This window comes from Postia placenta (genome assembly GCF_002117355.1).
Source record: "Postia placenta MAD-698-R-SB12 unplaced genomic scaffold POSPLAscaffold_4, whole genome shotgun sequence".
In the NCBI taxonomy this organism is placed as follows: domain Eukaryota; kingdom Fungi; phylum Basidiomycota; class Agaricomycetes; order Polyporales; family Adustoporiaceae; genus Rhodonia; species Rhodonia placenta.
Window position 1 is genome coordinate 531,260 of NW_020169835.1, and position 19,390 is coordinate 550,649.

Sequence of the window (19,390 nt, forward strand, 5' to 3'; positions counted from 1 at the left end):
TCGATCCTCCCCTCTCCAATGCGCCAATCTCAGGCATCGAGTGCCATGACGGAGTCAACCATGTTCTCTAGCTTGCTCGAGGTGAACAGGGTGAGCAGCGCAGGTCACAACAAGTTTGGCACGATCCGCACCGTCACTACCGAGGCGACATCCCTGGACCCCGGAGAGACTCCATCGTTTACATTCACGGAGGGCAGCTCGATGGCGGCGTCACTGGCTGAGGAATTTGGTCGAAAGAAGGGTGGAGAGGTCCCTCCGAGGCCGCCTCGGGAACGACGTCCTAGTGAAACCGCGGTCCCAGACTTGACGAGAGTAGTGGAGGAGACGGAGGAGGGTTCCTCGAGCTCGAAGTCGACGAAGCCAAGGCAGAACTCAGTCAAGGACCTTGCGCAAGACAATGAGAAGCTGCCGAAGTCGCCGCCCATCAAGCTGGGCAAGGGAAAGTGGCCTGACGACTTCCTTGATGCCTTTCAACCTCCAAAAACATCTGTTCTTGATGATGATGAGTTCGGGTTGGCTGAGCCCAGCACCCCAGTGTCTGCGTCCCCACCACGAAAGCTCGCCGTTGTAGGAGCATCCCGTCCAGACGCGAGTGTCGAGTCGCTGCCACAGTTTCCAAGACGTCCTACACACCGTGCGCGGCACAGCGTGGATACACCAAGTCTTCTGCCCAAAGACCAGGCTCTGCAGCGAGATGTTAGTCCTGATGGATCTCAACCCCCAACTCCTCGAATCATGCTCAGACGCAACAGCACCAAGGCAGGGCCGCATCGCAACGGCATGTACATACCTCGCAGCGATTCGCATTCTCAAGATAGCGACTCGCGGGTACCATTCCCGAGGGCTGTGTCGGCTGACCACACGAACGGTCAGAGCGCTGTGCCGGCGAAACCAGAGGTCACTGCTCCCCAGGAGAGACCACGGCAGCCTAGAGGTCGTTTCCAGAGTGAGATAGACGGTTCCAGCTCGCGCAGGAAGGGACGGCCAAACTCGTACGATGACTTGGGCGCGAAACCGCGTAGATCAAGATTCGAGAGCATGGTCAACCTCGGTGTCGTGACGAGCAACGCGAGTGCAAGCGACCTGCTTTCCCGTGATCCCTACGAGGGCAGTGCGGTTCGTCAGACACTCATCGTCAGGGAGGATGGTAAGCCACCTACACAATTCGTGAGTACTCATTCCCTCCCAGGAGGCTGTACAATACTGACATCCCGGTTGCCCAGCAACTTGGCAACTGTATCGGACGTGGTCAATTTGGCGCAGTGTACCGAGCCTTGAACCTTAACACTGGACAGATGGTAGCCGTGAAGCGCATTAGACTTGAGGGACTGAAGGAGCCCGAGATCGCCCAACTCATGAAGGAGGTTGACTTGGTCAAGAGCTTGTCACATCCGAGTATCGTCAAGTATGAGGGGATGGCGAGAGACGACGACTCGCTCAGCATCGTACTCGAGTGCGTCTTACCCCTTTCTATTTCCGGGTAGTTCTCACGTCATCGCAGATACGCGGAAAACGGTTCGCTTGGACAGACGCTCAAAGCATTTGGCAAGCTCAACGAACGCCTTGTCGCCGGTTACGTAGTCAAGATTCTGGAGGGGCTGCATTACCTCCATCAGAGCGATGTTGTGCATTGCGACCTAAAGGCGGCGAACATACTGACAACTAAGAACGGCAATGTGAAATTGTCTGACTTCGGTGTCTCGCTCAATTTGCGTGCTATGGAGCGTGAGCCGAACAACGTAGCGGGCACCCCGAATTGGATGGCGCCGGAAGTGATCGAGTTGAAGGGCGCCTCCCCGAAATCAGATATCTGGTCTTTAGCATGCACTGTTATAGAGTTGCTGACTGGTCGGCCGCCATATGCGGAGATCAGCAACAGTATGACTGGTCTGTCCACTTGTCCCTACCTGACGACAGAACGAACGCTGACGAGCCTGCTGCAGTGATGTTTCGAATTGTTGAAGACAAGATCCCGCCCTTACCAGAAGGTTGCTCGGAAAGTCTGAAGGATTTCCTCAGACTTTGCTTCAACAAGGACCCTAAGCGGCGCCCTACTGCCGAGGCACTCTGCGAACACGAATGGCTGAAGAAGAATTGGGCGATCCATAACAAGGTTCATACCTCTCTTATCTTCGAATTGTACAAAACGCTGACGCCGCTTTAGGAGTTACGACCTCAGGACAGTATACCCTTTCTCCGACGCGTCAGCGCCGATTATCAGAACCAGAAGTCCGAGGCCCTACGATATCTCGCCCAGCTCGAGATGCCGGACCCAGAGAAGGCTTCCTCGCCTGAACGCGTTCGTCCGGACGGCTCTCCTTCGAGGCGGAGAATGTCAAATGATCCTGATGCCATATCGCCCCGAGAGCACTCTTTTGTCAGGACAACATTTGGAAAGCGTGCGTACAGCCTGACTAATTGCTGGATTACTCACTGACAATCGATGCAATAGCTGTGATTTGTCGGGTATGCAACCAGAATGTCAAGAAGAGTGCCGTGCTGTGCGAGCAATGCAGCCTGATATGCCATGCTAAGTGCGCTCCGAATGCACCACCCACATGCGATCTCCGCGCCCAGTTGTTACTGTATGCCCAGTATGCGGAAAGTGGCGCAGTGGGACAGTACAGCGATCCCATGGAATTGCTGGCGGCTCTACACGCTAGCGGTCCAGCCAGTCCGCTTTCAGACGGTGACCTTACTCCCAGGACAAGCATGGATTCCTCGAATCTGCAGTCGCCTGTCTACGGCAGTCCTGGGCATGCCCCCAGCGCTTATAACTTGAAAGTCTTGCAAGCCTTCAAACGTTCAAAATCCTTCCTCACCGATCATCGAGACACGGCTTCTCCTGTGCCATCTTCTTCCACTCCCTCTCCGCCGGCCGGACCGAGCTCGACACCTAACCCAGAGCGCCGGCAAGTCACCCACAAGCGGTCAGTGCTAAAGCGCAAGTCAGAAACTCGCGAACGACCAAAGTCTATCGCGAGCAACAGCACCGATCCCAAATCGGCTAGCATGCGCAGTGCCATGACACATCTCACCAGTGAATCTATGCGATCCGATGCTACGGAGATTGGCAATGAGAAGAGCGACTCGAGGTTCTCCCAAGTTACGGACTATTCTGTCCTCTCTAGTACCGGCACCGAACAAAACGGATCTCGATTGTCTGGCGTCATAGAAGAAGTGTCTCGCTCATCGCGTACCAAGCGTCGCGACCGGGACGCCAAGTCTAGCAACAATGGCTGCAGCGTGCAGTGAACCCTCTACAATCCCCTGATATCTCCTCATGTTGTCGTTATATATCGCATCGTGTTTCAAGCGCAATTTACGTTCTTTCTCTTACATCGGACTCCTGTCGACTCGCATTTCGCACCACTGTCTTTATTACTTATAGTGCCCTCTGCTTCGATAATTTGCAAGCCCTCCGACTCCCCGCACTACATATACCTGACCTCTAGCTTTTCGATAATTGTCATCCACCAAGCACAATCTGTACTGTACCAATGTATATCCCTACATGTTAGTGAGAGAATGAATACATCTGCGGACTGACTGGACACTCAGATCTAGATTCCGCAGTTAGGCTGGGCGCTTCGTTTTGTTTCGTTCTTCAAGGAGACGCCTCATGTGTCCAACGGCCGTATGTGCTGTATGTTACCACAAAACACTCGGAGCGCCTACTAGTGCGATAGGCAGGACGGTGAATGTAAATAAGTTAAGCTCACCTAATCCGATACATGTGCAGATAATGATGATACAACCGCCGAATCTGCTTCCGCAAGTTAGACCTTTGCTCACGACATCCTTGTGCTTTTCATAGTGCCTTGGCATCACAGTAATGCCTCGCAGATTTCCAAGTCTCTTCTGGAGCCGCCGACAAGCTAATTGTCTGCATTGACTTTTGCGTGACTACGATCCCAAGTCTGATAAGGTGTGTAGATGTCCTGTTGCGATTTCGATGGATTATTGAAATGCCAGCTAACAATGTTGATCGTATCCTAACTCAGTCAAAGGGATTTCGTGCACATTGGCATCTAGGGCGCAATGCGAAAACGGCATTCGCAGGTTGTGTGCCGAACACCGCGCACTGCATGTGGGACGTGTGAATACAGACCCTGCTATCATCGCCGAAGGATCAGTTTAGAACCCACCGATATGACAATATGTCGCAATGCGCGCCGAGGTTCTTCGATGTTCCTGAACCTGTTACTCTTAAGCTCTTACGGGGCCATCTGAAAGGCTGACTCCCCGAGCTCCTGACACCCTCTATCTCAGCGATGGCCACACTCGAATTGGCGTCCTCGACCGGTGCAGTTCCGACAGCTCCGTCCTTGTCACGTCTGCCTAGCGTACAGTCTATCCAGGAGTCACTCTATGACAAGCAGGACGACGCTCTGACCGACGAGGCGGCTCGCTACAATGACGACAAGGGTAATAGACAATATCTAATGCATGATGATGACTTACGATATACCTTGCGTAAACTTAGGATCAGACGAGAAGGCATCGCTGTTAAGTAAGGAGCCCGTGATCACCAGTGGCGAAGACGTCTCTCGTTATCTAGTCGACACTCGGGATGATCACGATCCTGCACTGACATTCAGATCGCTCTTCTTGGGTACCATATTTGCCGGCTTAGGTGCTGCTCTATGTCAGGTTCGAGATTTGCATCGAAACTATTGGCATATACTCAAGAGATGCTGTCGCCAGATATATCTGTTCAAGCCAGTGCAGGTCACCGTATCGACCGTATTCCTGCTTCTCCTTATATATTCCGTTGGTATGGCATGGGCCAAATTCCTCCCCCGAGGATCTTTGGTAGAAGGCACGCGATTTGCGCCGTTAAAGCCTATCCTCGATTTTGTAAACCCTGGGGAATTCAGAATTAAGGAAGTACGTCTTCATGAATATCATACATCTTCGGAGATTTGCCAGTGCTGATCCGCAATAGCACGTCATTGCCTCGCTAGTAGCTTCTACGGCATCAGGCGGCAGCACTGCCGTTATGAACTTCGCTGTTCAACGGGTACGACATACTACCTTACGTCAAGCACAGCACATAAAGGACTTTGATTGCAGCTATACTATGATACAAACGTCGAAGCCACCACCGCCATTCTCGCAACATTCTCGACCGCTTGTTTCGGGTATGCCTCGATCCAAAACTTGACTCCTATATGGTTATCTGATGCATTTCGCCACTCAGTTACGGACTGGTCGGATTATTACGGCCACTGACAGTCTATCCTAGTGAGATGGTCTATTGGGTTGTACGTCTGTCGGCGACTGTCGAAATTGCGATGGGGTGCTGACTAGAACACATGTAGAACCTGCCTACAGTGTCGATATTCCAAGGTGCAGTCGACGTGTCAATTTTATCGCGTCATAGGATCTCATTACAATCAGCTCTCCACTTTGACTCTCACGCTAACGCCCGGCGGGTGAAGCTATTTTGGTCTGCTTTCACTAGCATGTTTTGCTATGAGGTCATCCCGTCGTACATATTCCCTCTGCTCAATGGTGTCAACGTAATCTGTCTAGCTACGCAACGGGTGTCTCCCAAGGCCCAGGACGTGATCACGAACCTCTTCGGAGGCACAGATGGGAACGAGGGACTCGGGCTTCTGAGCCTGTCATTTGATTGGCAATATATTACGTCAAGGTCAGTAATTCACGAGTTCGCAAAGTGGGCGCGTCGACTTATCGGTCATGGCTGCCGTAGCTATATGAGCCTACCGCTCATTCAACAAGGTACGTTGATATTTGTGATCAGTCGCCTCACATCACGATCTTTCGCAGCCAATTCATGGATAGGATTTGTATTTTGTTATGGTATAGTCATGGCCATCTACTACTCGAATGCCTGGAATGTGAGAGGACACGTTCATCAACGGGGATTCTGCCTCACGTGGGCGCCTTCACTGTAGTCGCTTGCTTTCCCGATGTTATCGACGTCTCTGTTCTCCTCGAATGGGTCGATCTACGACCAGGCGGCCGTGTTCGGTTCTACGGGGCTGCTCAACGAGACAGCCTTGGGCGAGGTCGGTCTTCCTGCCCTTACAGGTTAGTGCTAAGATTACTTCGCGGGCGAAGTCCACACAACGATGTCCCTCTGCTGTTAGGCTCGAATGCGTGGACCAACCTGGTAGCCAACCTTGCTGTACGTCCGCGTCAGTGGTCACGTCATCAGGTGCTCTCAATGAACGAGAGGATCTAGATCGGCGGCCTCATCGCGCACGCGATACTGTTCTGGGGCCCGTATGTCGTGCAGTCGTTCAAGCAGGCACGCACCAAGACGCAGCCGGACCCACACTGGCAGGCAAGCGCCGTTGCCGCACTCCCGCGGTGATGTCTGTTGCTGAACTGATACTGACGCCCCGACCAGATCATGAATCGCGATTACAAGGAAGTGCCCTGGTACTGGTATCTCGGCCTCCTGCTACTAGCGTTTGTTTCCGGTAAGGCTGCTCCGTGCACGGGACCAGCTTGTCTGGACACTTATGGCTGAGATTGCACCATTGCAGGCCTCATCGTCGTGCTCAAGGGTCAGACGACGCTGCCATGGTGGTCGTACATCACGGCGTTGCTCCTCGGTGGTGAGTCACGGCCCCAGCTCATCGTCGTTCATGTCGCGGCTGCGTTGCCGAATCGTATTTGAACTCGCCGCCGCTGTGGACTTGATGCTGATGCCGATGCCGGTGCCATTTTGACCTTGTGCACCCAGCGTTCGTCACGCCGTTCTCGACGCTCCTGTACGCACGCATGGGCAACGGCGTCGCGACGCAACAGCTGATGAAGATGGTCGCGGGCGCGATCAACCCTGGGCGACCCGTCGCAAACCTCTACGTGCGTGTGCTTCCCTAGTCCAGCCCCTGCGCGCCCTGCACACTGTGCACTGACCGCGGGTACCGTACACTGCACTGGCCGCGGGACGGCGCACGCAGTTCTCCATGTGGAGCCACGACGTCGTCGGCACGTCCATCGGGCTCGCGGGCGACCTCAAGGTCGGACAGTACCTCAAGATCCCGCCGCGCGCGATGTTCGTCACGCAGGTCTGGGGGACTATTCTCGGTGCGTCCCAATGCGGTGTGGGGGCGCCGCGGCCACTGATGCCCGCCTCTGCGCGCGCGCGCTATGTTAGGTGCTGCCGTGAATTATGGTACGGTGACGTCTTCGCATGTTCCGGCGCGCGGTCTCGTCTGACACTCTGGCCCGATGGCAACAGCTGTCATGGTGTCCATCGTCGACTCGCAGCGCACGGTGCTGAAGGACCCGATCGGGACAGACGTCTGGAGGTATGTGTGCGCAGCTCCCCCCCCCCAGTGTCCGCGTCTCCTGGTTTCGTACCCAACCCTGCTGTGGCCCTGGCGTGACCATCGCGGTGCTGCATGGCGCGGCTTGGCTACGACATCAGGAGCCAGGACCGCCAGCCGCGATGTTGTGTGGGCAGTCGCGCTGATGGGCGATGGGCGACCCGCATCACAGCGGGCAGTACGTGCAGTCGCTCAACAGCGCCGCGATAACCTGGTCGCTCGCGAAGCAGCTCTACGGGCCCCACGGGCCGTACATCTGGGTCCCGCTCAGCCTGCTCTTCGGCATGGTGCCGACGGTCCTGCAGTGGTTCGTCGCCAAGGTGCGTGCGGGGGCGGTGGCACAGGTGCTGAGTGCTGAGTGCTGACGACGCGCGTCCTGCATCGCGCACCCCGCCAGCGCTGGCCGCGGCTGGGGGCCCTCCGCACGGAGTCGATCATCCTGCCGCTCATCTACCAGTACTCGGCGGGCATGACGTCCGGGACGACGTCCCCGACGACGTCGATCGTGCTCGTCGGCCTTGCGTCGCAGCTCTGGCTGCGGCGGTACCACCCGGGGTGGTTCCGGCAGTACAACTACATCCTCGGTACGTGCGGTGTTATCTCCAGGGAGATGATAGAGGCTAATGCGATGCCTTTTGCTCATGAATGCGGCTCATAATACGTCACTCGACGTAGGTGGCGCGCTCGACGGTGGCGCGCAGGTGATGATATTCATACTGTCGTTCGCGGTCTTTGGCGCGTCCGGCCAGCCGCGGCCGTTCCCCGCGTGGTGGGGGAACCCGGCAGAGGGGAATGTCGACTATTGCAACGGGAACGGCGCGCTGGGCTGACCGAGCGTGCGGCGTGGCTGCTGCGTTGCCCGGAGCCGAACGCGGGCGTGCTTTGCATTTCGCTTTGGGACGTGGGTGGAGCTCGCATGCGGGTATATGAACAGGGCTGCGTCCGCGGAGAACGCTATGGGGAAAGTAGACATCGTAATATGGAAGAACAGAAGCACGACACGTTGTACCGGCGGGGAAATATCATGCTGTATCATGCTACAATATTGCCTTTGGCGCACGCGCACGCCCGGGCCACAGAGCCGGCGAGTCGGAGATGGAATGGACACTAGACGCTGCTCGAATCCGGGAACTACGCCAGGTGCCGCAGAGGCGCATCTGCCACGACGAGGTGGAAACTCGAGTGCAGAGTCTCAATAGCAGTCTCGCAGCAACATGCGTCGCGATCAGATTGAGATGTCCCACAGAATGTGACCGCAGCATTGTCATCGCCATGTGCTTTGTTACGGGAAGGCGTTTTCGACAGTTGGTGAGACAAGGTGGCCTCGGCTGTTTCTGGGTGATACTAGCTGTCGGCGGGTGGACAAGGCCGCCCCCGAAAAAGAATGCAGGGCCCGAGGGCATGCGGGGGCCATTGTTGTGGATGAGGGGGTGGTGGCGGGGGCGAGCCCGAGGGGAGGTTTAGGCGCTGGAGGCAAAGGAGGAGGATGTGGCGGAAAAGGAAGGAGCCGGCCCGAGAAAGCCTCCTCGATCGGATCGCGCCGAGGATGTCCATAACGTTAATTTTTATTTCTGGTGTGCTCCACGACCACATGCCTTCTCACTTGCTGCTGCCGTTTTGCATTCGCATTTTCTGGGGCTGTTTGTGCGAGAACGAAAATGCCGGGTACAGGTTGGCGGGAGCTGTGCGCGGCTGTGATTGGATGCTGTGGCCGCGGGGCAAGATGAGCAGCATCTCGATGCGATCAAAATAGAGCGCAAACTAGTCGCAGGGTGTTGTTTGCAGTGCGTGCCTCGGCGGGTTTTCTTCTTTTCCCATTGACCGTGTGGGGAGCGCTCAATGGTGCCCTGATCCGGTGTGGCTGATGGACAAAGCGGCTTCCAAATCCCAACCACCTATATAAACGCGGCCTCATCATGTCCGTTCCTCAGACCTGCTCTCAACGCAGTCCCCCACCTCGCCGCTCTTTGGCCCTCTTCCGCCCTTTGCATTCACACTACCTTCTTTTTGAAGTCACTCTTTCGAGGTTCAGACAATGCTCTTCTCACTTTCACACATTGTCGCCGCCGTCTCCGCCCTGGCGTACGCGGGCGCTGCTCTTGCCGCCCCAGTTCCAGTATGCTCCATCGGTGTGAGGACTGGCGGTACGTCGACTTCGTCCAGCAATGGCACCACCAATGTTGGCTCTAGCCCGTCCATCTCGACTTCTGCCCCTCTTCCTTCTTCTACGGGCTCATCCAACTCGACGTCCGTCACAGGCTCCTCCAACTCGACTTCAAGCTCGGGTTCCGGTTCCTCCTCGGCACCTCATTTCGTGGTTTACAGTGATGCATGGGTTTCTGGCGAGAATGGTCCGCCTGATGTTTCTGAGATCAATGTGTGTTTCCTGCCTTTTCCTTCTCCAGGCCACATGTACTGACGCCATCCACCCCCGCAGGGCTATAACGTCTTCGCTCTCTCTTTCCTCCTTGCTTCAGGCTCCGTTGACCAGGCACAAGAATGGGAATCTTTGGACGCCGCTACGCGCCAAAGCATCAAGTCCTCATACAACGCCGCCGGTGTCAAGCTCATCGTCTCCGCCTTTGGCTCCACCGAGACGCCGACCTCCTCCGGCGACGATCCCGTCGACACCGCGAACACCATGGCGGCGTGGATCAAGCAGTATGACTTGGACGGTATTGATATCGACTACGAGGACTTCACGGCCATCAACGAGGGCAACGGTGCCGTCGACTGGCTCGTCAAGTTCACGCAGCAGCTCCGCAACCAGCTCCCCGCGGGCCAGTATATCATCACGCATGCCCCCGTCGCGCCGTGGTTCTCGAACAACGCGCAGTTCAAGGGCGGCGCGTACCTCCAGGTCGACCAGCAGGTCGGCGACTTGATCGACTGGGTAAGCCCACGTTCATCTCCGCTGCCACACGTCCCGCGCTTGCTCACACACGTGTTTTCTTTTTCTTCTTCCCCGTGCGCAGTACAACGTCCAGTTCTACAACCAGGGCGTCACCGAGTACACCGACTGCACGGGCCTGCTCACGCAGTCCTCGACCACCTGGCCCGGCACGTCCCTCTTCGAGATCGCCGCGGCGGGCGTGTCCCTCGACAAGCTCGTCATCGGCAAGCCCGCGGTCGCCGCCGACGCCACCAACGGCTTCATGGACGCGTCCACGCTCGCGTCTTGCGTCTCGCAGGCCCAGGCCAAGGGCTGGGACGCGGGTGTCATGGTCTGGGAGTTCCCCAGCGCAAGCACCTCCTGGATCTCGACCGTCCGCGGCTCGACGTACCCCCTCAACTAGATGCCCCCTCCCCCCCTCACGACTACAAGCTGTCATGCTTCACGGCTTCATGCTTTCGGGCTTTCAAGCTGCCAAGCTTCCACCGCTTTCCATCCTCGGGCGCGCGGCCGAGCGCCGCCGCGCCTCCTCTTCCCATTCTTTTTTGTGCTTTCTAACTTGCGTTCTATTGTTATTCGGTCTTTGCGTGTTTATCCGTCCGTTATTTGTCTGCTCACGCTCTCTCTCACGCTCCCTCACGCCGCGCTGTGACGCGCACTCACTGACCCCTGTATTCTTGCCCGTGGTGTAGCATACAGCCCCCGCCGGCATCCGAGCGATCCGGCACGCATCGCCAGCGATGTATGTACGCACGTCTGTTTGTATTGGAGATACATACACACGCTCGCAGCATGTATTCGATATACAGCGCATGTTGAACATGATGACCCGTTGACACAGTTTTGTCTTGCGTGTGCCGTGTGCTGTGTGCCTTGGAGCTTCGCGTCCAGACCGTTCGCGGTCAATGTCCGAGGTGAGTATCAGGAACTTGCTGCAGCCTTCCCCCATTCCCCCTGACGGAGATATGAGCACTCAACATGAGCTGCTTTTGGCAGCAGCTCCCGGTCTATAAGATCAGTTCATCACCAATACCTTATTCAAAAGCGGACAGAGGACCTCCTGAAACATGCCATGCGCGGGAACTTCCCACGCGTTGATTGTTTACGATCATCTTGTGGCTGACATCTTTTGTGGCAAACTGGAGCTGTCTCAGTGTCTCAAGATCTCAGCGTTTCAAGCCTTAGGGGCCAATTTCTTTTTCTTTTGGGGTCGCATCCCATCCCAGGACTCTGCAAGCAAGGCGCCGCCGACCCTGGCAGCATGTCGAGTCTTATCTAACCCCCGGATTCACAAGGTCGCCATTGTGAGACCGTGTGCTCCGCGCGTCGTGCCGCAGTCGGCGCGTGCCATGCAGCGCCCGCTCTCTGTCGAGCGGTCATGCGCCTGCTCTCTGTCGAGCGGTCATGCGCCTGCTCTCTGTCGAGCGGTCATGCGCCTGCTCTCCCAGGTGAGTGCGAACGCGCACCGGCTGCAGGGCGCGGGAGGATAGAGGACAGGGGTCTGCTGCGCAATCGAAGTCGAAGCGTTGAGTCAGACTGAGTGCTAGTACTGTCTTTTCACAGGCGCGGGATTCAACGAGCCGCTGGCGATGCATTGATATTCCTGACGGGTGACGAAGCGGCTGCATTCATGGTGCACGGGGCAGCCGACAATCGGACGGCCGCGCCGCCAGCGACGCACACCTGGCGGGTGATGGAGCGGCTGCAGTCATAGATGCTCGGGGCAGCCGATCGGTACCAGGCGTACCGTCAAGTCCTTCCAGAGTCGGTCCTTCCCTCTGCACTTATCAGCACGGACGACCGCCTCTGCGCCAGGGATATACGAGGTTGGTCTAGCCCGGTTCGCGCCGGGCTTCGAGGGTCTATTCCTGACGCCGTCGATGCGAGCGGGCTGGCGATTGGCTCTCTCGCTCTATCCAGCTCTATCGGCTCTCTTATCGAGTCTCGAATCGCATTGCACACGGAGGCAGCGGTGCGGAACGCGGGCGGATCGGTCACGTCGTCTGCGCGGGATTCCTCCGGGGTGTCGATGCTTCGTGCTGCGCAACTGGACTCTGTGCACATGGTGGGTGCGTATCTGCATTCCTCGGTGGCCCATGGCCCATGATGAAATACGCACGGCAGCCATAATCGCGGCGGTGTGCCCCTGAGTCGCGGGGTGCAGTCGATAGAGCCTGAGGTCGATCAAGTCGGCAAGATAGCTTTGTGATCGAGCGATTCCGATCCATGTTCTCCGAGACCTTCTGGCGTCGTGGCAACGCATGATCGAACGCTATCCAGCTGCCTGTGCGATCGCACCTGCATCAATCTCCCCCTCCGCCTCTTTGTGCTCAGGCTCATCGGCGCGGACGCGTTCCTCTCTCATGTCCCCCGCGCGGTATCGCTTTGTTTGGATACATCAAGACATATCTCTGCCCGTTGTTCACGCCACCAGTGCCACGGCCCCGGCCATCACCCATTATCTCGCAGAACGCAGCGGTAAGTGGAGCACTGAACTCAGAAGCGGCAGCCACATATCGACTGCCACATATCGGCTGCTCTCGTGCCATGGCATTGCGCTGATTACCACCGCGATGGAGTGAGTACCCTGTCAAAAACAGCAGGCTCTCTGCCGAAATCACACACGGTCCGTCGCTGATACTGATACTCACTCTATCGCCACCCCCAGATCTCCCATCGCACCGTTCGCCGCGCGACGCAGATGTGAATGCATGCAGCGAGCCGCCTCGGGCGAGCTCCCTGACTCAGACGCACGCGAGCTGGGCCACCGCAGCGCCAGCTATCGCCTGCACCCACATGCGCACCACGCTGTCCAATTCAAAGAGAGGCATATGCGCGCGCTCGACTGCATACGTCCTCGCGAGCTAGCCAGCCGCGACCACGCTTCGCCTTCCAAGTGTGCACGCACCGTCACCGCCGCACGATAGATACGCACAGCACACCCCCGGTGTTCCTAGGCGGACCACATGGCTATCTCCCGCGCGTGCCCTCTGCAGGCTGCGAACGCGTCTTTTCTGGATTCCGATTTCCCAACGCGTCGTCGCCAGCCTGCCCGTCCGTCCGGGGGGGCTGCACAGCCGTATAAAATGCCCGCGGCGCAACGGCTGTGGACCCCAAGCGCTGCGCCCACCCCCGCTCCCACCCCGCGCGAACCGACAGCCAGACATCCAGCGTCGCGATGGTCTCCGTCTCCCGCCTACTGCTCTCCGCTGTCGCCTTCGCCGCCGCCGGCGTGCTCGCGCTCCCGACGGAGCTCTCGCGCCCCGCGAAACGGGCCCCGTCCGCGCCCTACTGGGTCGAGTACTTCGACGCATCCGTGTCGGAGGTCACCGGCGTGCCGCCCGTCTCGGACGTCACGGTCTGTCCTACGCACTACTTCCACCCCCGAGGCTGCCCGCTGACCCTTGACACGCGCGCACGCACGCATAGGGATACAATGTGTTGCAAGTGTCGTTCATCTCGCGTGCACCGCCGTGCCACTGACCCGAGGGCGTGCGCCCGCCCCTCGCCCCACAGCATCATTGCATTCCTGCTCACGGAAGGCGCATGGGACAATGCGGAAGGCTGGGCGTCGCTCAGCGCGTCCGACCGGTCGACCCTCAAGTCGCAGTACGCGGCCGCGGGCATCTCGCTCATGGTCTCCGTCTTCGGCTCCACGGACACGCCCACGTCGAGCGGCGCGGACCCCACGGACACGGCGAACACGTTCGCGGCGTGGGTGCAGGAGTACGACCTCGACGGCATCGACGTCGATTACGAAGTATGTGTACTATGGACGCGTCGCCCCCCTTGCGTCGGCCGCTCCCCCGCGTCGGGACGCAGGTCAGTATCGACGATGGCGCTGACATGAGACGCATCGCAGGACTTTAACGCGTTCGACGCCGGCACGGCCGAGGCGTGGCTCGAGACCTTCACGACGCAGCTGCGCAACCAGCTGCCCGCGAGCGACTACATCATCACCCACGCCCGTGAGTGTGCAGCACGCGCCGCGCAGACCAGACTTGTGCTGACTTGTTACTTGCATCAGCCGTCGCGCCTTGGTGCGTGCGCTTGCACGGGCGCACTCCACTGTCGCACCCGAAAGCTGAATCCATCTGTCGCGCAGGTTCTCGCCGAACTACTGGACCAACGGCGGATACATCCAGGTCGACTCGGAGGTCGGCGACCTGATCGACTGGGTAAGCCCGCCGCACGCCTCTCGCAACGACCCCCGCTGACGGCGCCCCCGCGCGCTCCCAGTACAACATCCAGTTCTACAACCGTGCGTGCCACCGTCTGCCCCCGCCGCTCGCGTGTGCTCACGGCACTCACTCACACATACACACACAGAGGGCAGCACCGAGTACACGACGTGCGCCGGGCTCCTGACCAACTCAAGCTCGACGTGGCCCGAGTCCGCGCTGTTCCAGATCGCCGCGAGCGGCGTGCCGCTCGACAAGCTCGTCATCGGCAAGCCGGCGACGACGGGCGACGCGAGCACGGGCTACATGAGCACATCTACGCTCGCGACGTGCGTCGAGCAGGCGAAGGGCGAGGGCTGGGGTGAGTGCCGTCTTCCGTTTGTCTCACAGAAGCACAGGGACTAGGACTGACGCGCGCTCCGCCGGGTGCAGATGCGGGCGTGATGGTCTGGGAGGTGAGCTGAGTCTCGCGCGCTGCGCCGAGCATGTGCTGAGCGCGCACGCACGAACAGTACCCTGACGCCGGCACGTCCTGGATCACGGCCGTCCGCGCCGACTCGTGGCCGGTGTCATAGGCGGCGCGCGTGCCATCTCTCAAGGTGAGCATCCTCGTTTCACTGGCGCCTGCGCGCCCCTGACCACGGTGTGCGTCTGCTTCACAGCGCGTCCGTTGGCGCCGGATGGGACGTCCTGACTCCCGTCACAGACAGTCTGGCTTAACCAGCGCCAGCGCGCCAAAAAAACTAATGCAAGAAGCAAGACCGACTGCTTTCGACGATACCACCGTCGACCGCCATTATGTTTATATCTCTCTCTCTCTCTCTCTCGCTCGCTTCATTTGTTTCTGCCGTTTTGATTCTGATCAGCACATGGTCTGGGTGTCTGGGTTGTTCCACACATTGTTACTGTTGTACAAGGAATGTGCGCGTACGCGCCGCCGCCGCCGTGGTGTGCGGGCGACGCCGTTTATACTTACTTTGTTTTGTGGGAGTGCAGGGTCCGGTTAGATGCGGATTCTCGCGTTGTTTGTAGCCTCTTAGCTTGGTTATACCCAGACCTGTCTCGGCAGCCCTTGTACCGCCCGCCGTGCCCATGCGCGGTGTGCCTCGGTCCTGTATCCGCAATGCACTGTCCGTGTTTAGATCTTTTGTGAGCGGTTGGCGCTGGTCGGTCTAGGGGGCCCTGTGTTCTGTCGGAGGCGCCATCGCGGGAAGCTGTAGACGGCCGCGAGCTGCGATCGGGGCCTCCCCGCCAGAACGACGGAAGCGCGGGCGCGGGCGCAGGGACGCCGAGGTCCCGCAGAGGTTCCGCATCAGCGTCTGGGGGCGCTCGCGCGTGCGGCCCGCGTGCGGACATCTGCCGCTGCTGTTCTGTTCGAGCGGGCCGCGACTCGGGGGCGTGTCGGTGCCTTCACGGCGCGCGACGGCCTCGCGGGCCTGGAGCGAGTCCCGGCGTGCCGTGCGCGCCCGGGAGCGGTGTCTGCCGAGGCTGCTGGTGTCTCGGGACGCACATGGGGTCGGATACAGGCACGGGGGGAGGGTGGGTGGCGGGGCGGGGCGTGAGCGTGTGCTCTGCCGTTGTGCGCAATTTCCAGGTCAGAAGTGCCTTTTGGGGGCGATGTATGGAGGGTTATAGTGTTTGGAGGGGAGCATAAGTAAGGTAGGGCCCGCGCGACTCTCCTATGGGTACAGCCTGCGATGTCCGCAAGATCGGCCCGAGAAGAAATGCTTACCTTTAGAGGAGTCTGTAGCGCGTAGGGTACAGGTACCCTGGGGTCTAGTAGAAGTTGGGGTTCGCCTCTGTCCATACATATCTGGTAGCACCTGTTTCCCTCTTCTTCAGCCTTATATCCTCAACGTCGCACTGTATGCTTTGGTACTCACTATAGCCTGGGTCCTGGCGCATGGCGACTGAGGGCTGGGGCTCAACAAACCTGACAGGGTCTGAGATGCTAGACGGGACAAGTGGTGTTTTGAGCTAGATGCACCTGTGATAACATGGCTGTGAGTTGATCCGCGCGTCCTTGCTGCATGAGAGCAGTAAGTCGGCATAACCTGGAGGTCACGTGGTGAACAGCACAGGTGTTAGATGGAGGCAACGGATGACGCCAGCGGGCATCACCAGGAGCGTCAGATTGCAGAATCGGACAAGGATGCTGGTATTCGTTTGGCCCAGAACCATGCTCACGGGGACGGTATCCTTGGGGAAGCTGGGTGGTACAAGTACACGAGTAGATGTGCCATTACACGAGCTAGGCTTGATTCTCCGCCTCCGCGTCCTCGAACTCCTGTGTGTGGTGGGTGAGCTGTGAACAACATAAGTTACAGGCGGAACGTGCCTTGCGCTTGCCGGCGAGCTCGCCGCGGCGGGCGAGGTAGGCGGCGCCCGAGTCTGCCCAGACCTGGTAGTCGGTGACCTTTGCCTGGTCGTCAAAGTCGAGCATGTAGACGAAGTCCTCCTCCCAGGACTGGTGCGCGGCGGGGCCCTCTGTCCAGGTGAACGTCGCGCGGCCCTTTGCGCACACCCTGCAGGCTTCGGCGTCGACGACCCAGGCGCCGAAGGACATGGCGTGGAAGGCGAGGTGCTTGGAGAGGAGGGCGAAGTAGGCGGGGACGGAGCGGGGGCCGGCGCGGCCTGCGAAGGGGCGGCCGATGAAGGGGGCGAGGAGGGGCTCGCCGTGCTGGACGGCGGAGATGCGGTGGGTGGTGGAGAAGTGGGCGAGGAGGGCGTCGGAGGGGGCGCTGGCGGCAAAGTCGGCGCAGAGGGCCTGGGCGGAGGCGAGCAGGGCGGCGCGAGACGGGGGCATCGGCGGCGAGTGAAGGCGTAGGCTGTGGGTGGCTGTGGTATTCGTATGGTGGCGCTAGCATCGCATTTTGGAAATGGGAATGACGAGTGTGGAGAGCGCGTGGGGCGGCGATCGGCCGCCAAGAGTGACGGACGCGAGCGGAAGCATCCTGGCGGTGGCTGGCCATCAGACACGCCCCCGGCTATTCGCACTGGCTGCTTCAAGGGTATAAATATCCCCGCCTCCCTTCTCTCCCCCGCCATGTCCTCCGCCCTGCGACGCGCGACACCTGACCGCGAGGCACGCGCCGCACACCGTGACCACTCTCAGGCACCGTCGGCGTCTCCACCTGCGTCAGTCTCTGGTGTTATAGGCATTCCCGCAGCGTCTCTAACCCCATGCTCCGCCCTCGCAGCTCGCACACGGCCTCCCGTCGCACCGCCCTCTACGAGCACCAGATAAAGGACATCCAGGTGCGTCTGCCCACGCCTCTCCCCCCGCCGTCCTCTCATCTCTCGCACAGGGAAAGCTCACCGTCGACATGAGCAACTCCCGCGCCATCCACAACCTCCTCCAGGAGGTCCTCTCGGGCATTCAGGTACGCTTTCTCTCAACTTAGCATCGTCCGCCGACTCACCCCTCCCTCCGCAGCAAAACCAGCGCCGCGCAGACATCGCACTCGCCTCCACCGTCCCTTACATCCAGCACTCCCTCGACGACGACCTTAGCGCCCTCGTCCACCTCGACGCCCACCTCCCCCGCGTCGGCCACCAGGTCCGCGACATCCGCCATGTCTACGACCGCGGCCGCGACAAGGTGAGCATACTGTCCCGCTCTCATCCGCCCATCGCGCGTCTACATTGACCTGTCCCGCGTGTCCGCACCCCCAGTCGGACAAGCCCGCATCCTGCGCCTCCGGCAGCCCCCTTCTCCCTGCCTCTCGTCTCACACACTGACCTCCCGTCCCGTCGCAGGCCCGCGATCTCATATCCTCGCTCGACTGGCTCAACACCCCGCTCTCCCTGCGTCTGCGCACGATCATCTTCACCCCGCACGCGCCCGTCAGCGCGCGCTGGAAGGCCCTCATCGTGCGTCCCTCGGCTCTCCTCTTTCCTCGCCGTCCGCTCACCCGTCTGCCCACCCCAATACAGCGCACGCTCTTCGCCTTTGCGCTCTTCGCGTGCGTGTGGATCGCCTGGATCACGCTCCAGGGCGCCGTGCGCGCGCACCGCCAGGGCCTCGTCTGGGGCGAGCGCCTCATGAGCTAGCCCCGCCGACGTCAAAGCCAAGCTCTAACCCTTCCGCGTGCTCAGCGCACCCCTTGCCGCCGCCGTCCAGCGCCTCATGCCCGCCCTTCGCCCGGCCTGCATGACGCGGTGGGCCCGCGCTGCGGCCACCCGTCAAAGCCACCGCGGCACTGTACATACACGCTCGCTTATCTCCGTCTGCCTTCGTCTCCATTTCTCCTCATCCCGGATTCTCGCTCGCATCGAGACAGACTCGCTCTGCAGCCGCTCGTTACTCTGTACCCATATACCATATACCCATAGCCCGCCGCTACCCGCGGGCGGCTTCACAGCACTCGGGCGCGCCGGGACTCGGCCGGGAGCCGTCCCGCAGCGCGTGGATCGTGGACCACGAATCGCTGCGCCCGTGGCGGACGCTGCTCCGGTGCATGTAACCTTATCGCTGTAATATTAAATAGAGAGACGTGCCCAGCGCGACTAGTGGACGTAAGCCGCGGCTGCGCCGCTGATGAATGACCAGCGGAGATGGGCTGCGCGTGAGGACGCGCGGACGTGGCTGTGCGCCGCGATGGCGGTTTGCGGGTGCGAGGACGCGGGGGCAGTCCGAGTCGCGCGGTGCACATAATAAGTACGTATTTTATTTTTCGACGCGGAGATGGCGGGGGCGAAGGGGCTGCGCCGGGCTCTGTGCCGTGTACGCGGTCGGCCAGCCGGTCATGCATCGTGTCCGGTGCGTACGTACTGCTTAGATACGCGCTGGGTGCATATGGCCGTCGGCGGGCGCGGTGGGGGCGGCGTCCTCGGCGTGGGTGCCTGTGTTCGTGTGCTCCGCGTATTGGTATAGCAGCCTTGGCTCCTACGGGAGGCAGGCGGGCGGGCAGGGGTGCATATACTCGATCGGGCGCGCTTGCGACGTTGATTTGATTACGAACAGACCCGTTCCATCGACGTGCCAAGACGCCGGGCGGAGGCGC

At 59.6% G+C, this 19,390-nt stretch overlaps 5 protein-coding genes across 5 annotated transcripts; all 5 read left to right on the plus strand.

Annotated features, from left to right (window-relative positions):
* Positions 1 to 780: 780 nt before the first annotated feature.
* Positions 781 to 2,437, plus strand: POSPLADRAFT_1136889 (hypothetical protein; the record flags this gene model as incomplete). The annotated part of the gene is made up of 5 exons (XM_024484739.1): positions 781 to 1,167; positions 1,224 to 1,453; positions 1,502 to 1,887; positions 1,944 to 2,113; positions 2,165 to 2,437. The coding sequence occupies 5 exons, from the start codon at positions 781 to 783 to the stop codon at positions 2,435 to 2,437; spliced, it is 1,446 nt and encodes a 481-aa protein (XP_024340744.1).
* A 2,018-nt stretch (positions 2,438 to 4,455) lies between these two features.
* Positions 4,456 to 8,140, plus strand: POSPLADRAFT_1138543 (hypothetical protein; the record flags this gene model as incomplete). The annotated part of the gene is made up of 20 exons (XM_024484919.1): positions 4,456 to 4,653; positions 4,708 to 4,890; positions 4,949 to 5,023; positions 5,077 to 5,144; positions 5,204 to 5,267; positions 5,325 to 5,352; positions 5,404 to 5,659; positions 5,720 to 5,748; positions 5,797 to 5,867; positions 5,925 to 6,060; positions 6,120 to 6,157; positions 6,215 to 6,325; positions 6,383 to 6,455; positions 6,522 to 6,593; positions 6,722 to 6,843; positions 6,942 to 7,068; positions 7,223 to 7,292; positions 7,483 to 7,630; positions 7,708 to 7,894; positions 7,986 to 8,140. The coding sequence occupies 20 exons, from the start codon at positions 4,456 to 4,458 to the stop codon at positions 8,138 to 8,140; spliced, it is 2,211 nt and encodes a 736-aa protein (XP_024340745.1).
* A 1,111-nt stretch (positions 8,141 to 9,251) lies between these two features.
* On the plus strand, positions 9,252 to 11,047 carry POSPLADRAFT_1039239 (glycoside hydrolase family 18 protein). The gene is made up of 4 exons (XM_024477510.1): positions 9,252 to 9,454; positions 9,569 to 9,687; positions 9,748 to 10,203; positions 10,286 to 11,047. Exons 1-4 carry the CDS (start codon positions 9,346 to 9,348, stop codon positions 10,604 to 10,606), a joined length of 1,005 nt encoding a protein of 334 aa, XP_024340746.1. The 5' UTR covers positions 9,252 to 9,345; the 3' UTR covers positions 10,607 to 11,047.
* Positions 11,048 to 11,917: 870 nt separating this feature from the next.
* POSPLADRAFT_1054579 (hypothetical protein) lies at positions 11,918 to 12,353 on the plus strand (the record flags this gene model as incomplete). The annotated part of the gene is made up of 2 exons (XM_024480534.1): positions 11,918 to 12,272; positions 12,328 to 12,353. The coding sequence occupies 2 exons, from the start codon at positions 11,918 to 11,920 to the stop codon at positions 12,351 to 12,353; spliced, it is 381 nt and encodes a 126-aa protein (XP_024340747.1).
* Positions 12,354 to 13,381: 1,028 nt separating this feature from the next.
* Positions 13,382 to 18,877, plus strand: POSPLADRAFT_1168110 (glycoside hydrolase family 18 protein; the record flags this gene model as incomplete). The annotated part of the gene is made up of 10 exons (XM_024487996.1): positions 13,382 to 13,963; positions 14,066 to 14,171; positions 14,231 to 14,243; positions 14,309 to 14,381; positions 14,443 to 14,464; positions 14,533 to 14,745; positions 14,775 to 14,839; positions 14,960 to 14,983; positions 18,144 to 18,257; positions 18,321 to 18,877. The coding sequence occupies 10 exons, from the start codon at positions 13,382 to 13,384 to the stop codon at positions 18,435 to 18,437; spliced, it is 1,329 nt and encodes a 442-aa protein (XP_024340748.1). The 3' UTR covers positions 18,438 to 18,877.
* Positions 18,878 to 19,390: the final 513 nt, after the last annotated feature.

Excerpts from the sequence above, each read along its gene's own strand:
- POSPLADRAFT_1039239 (XM_024477510.1), top strand. The coding sequence starts at position 9,346 with ATGCTCTTCTCACTTTCACACATTGTCGCCGCCGTCTCCGCCCTGGCG. Across the intron at positions 9,455-9,568 it reads CATCGGTGTGAGGACTGGCG|GCTCCTCCAACTCGACTTCA; the intron begins GTACGTCGACTT and ends CGTCCGTCACAG. Across the intron at positions 10,204-10,285 it reads TCGGCGACTTGATCGACTGG|TACAACGTCCAGTTCTACAA; the intron begins GTAAGCCCACGT and ends CCCCGTGCGCAG.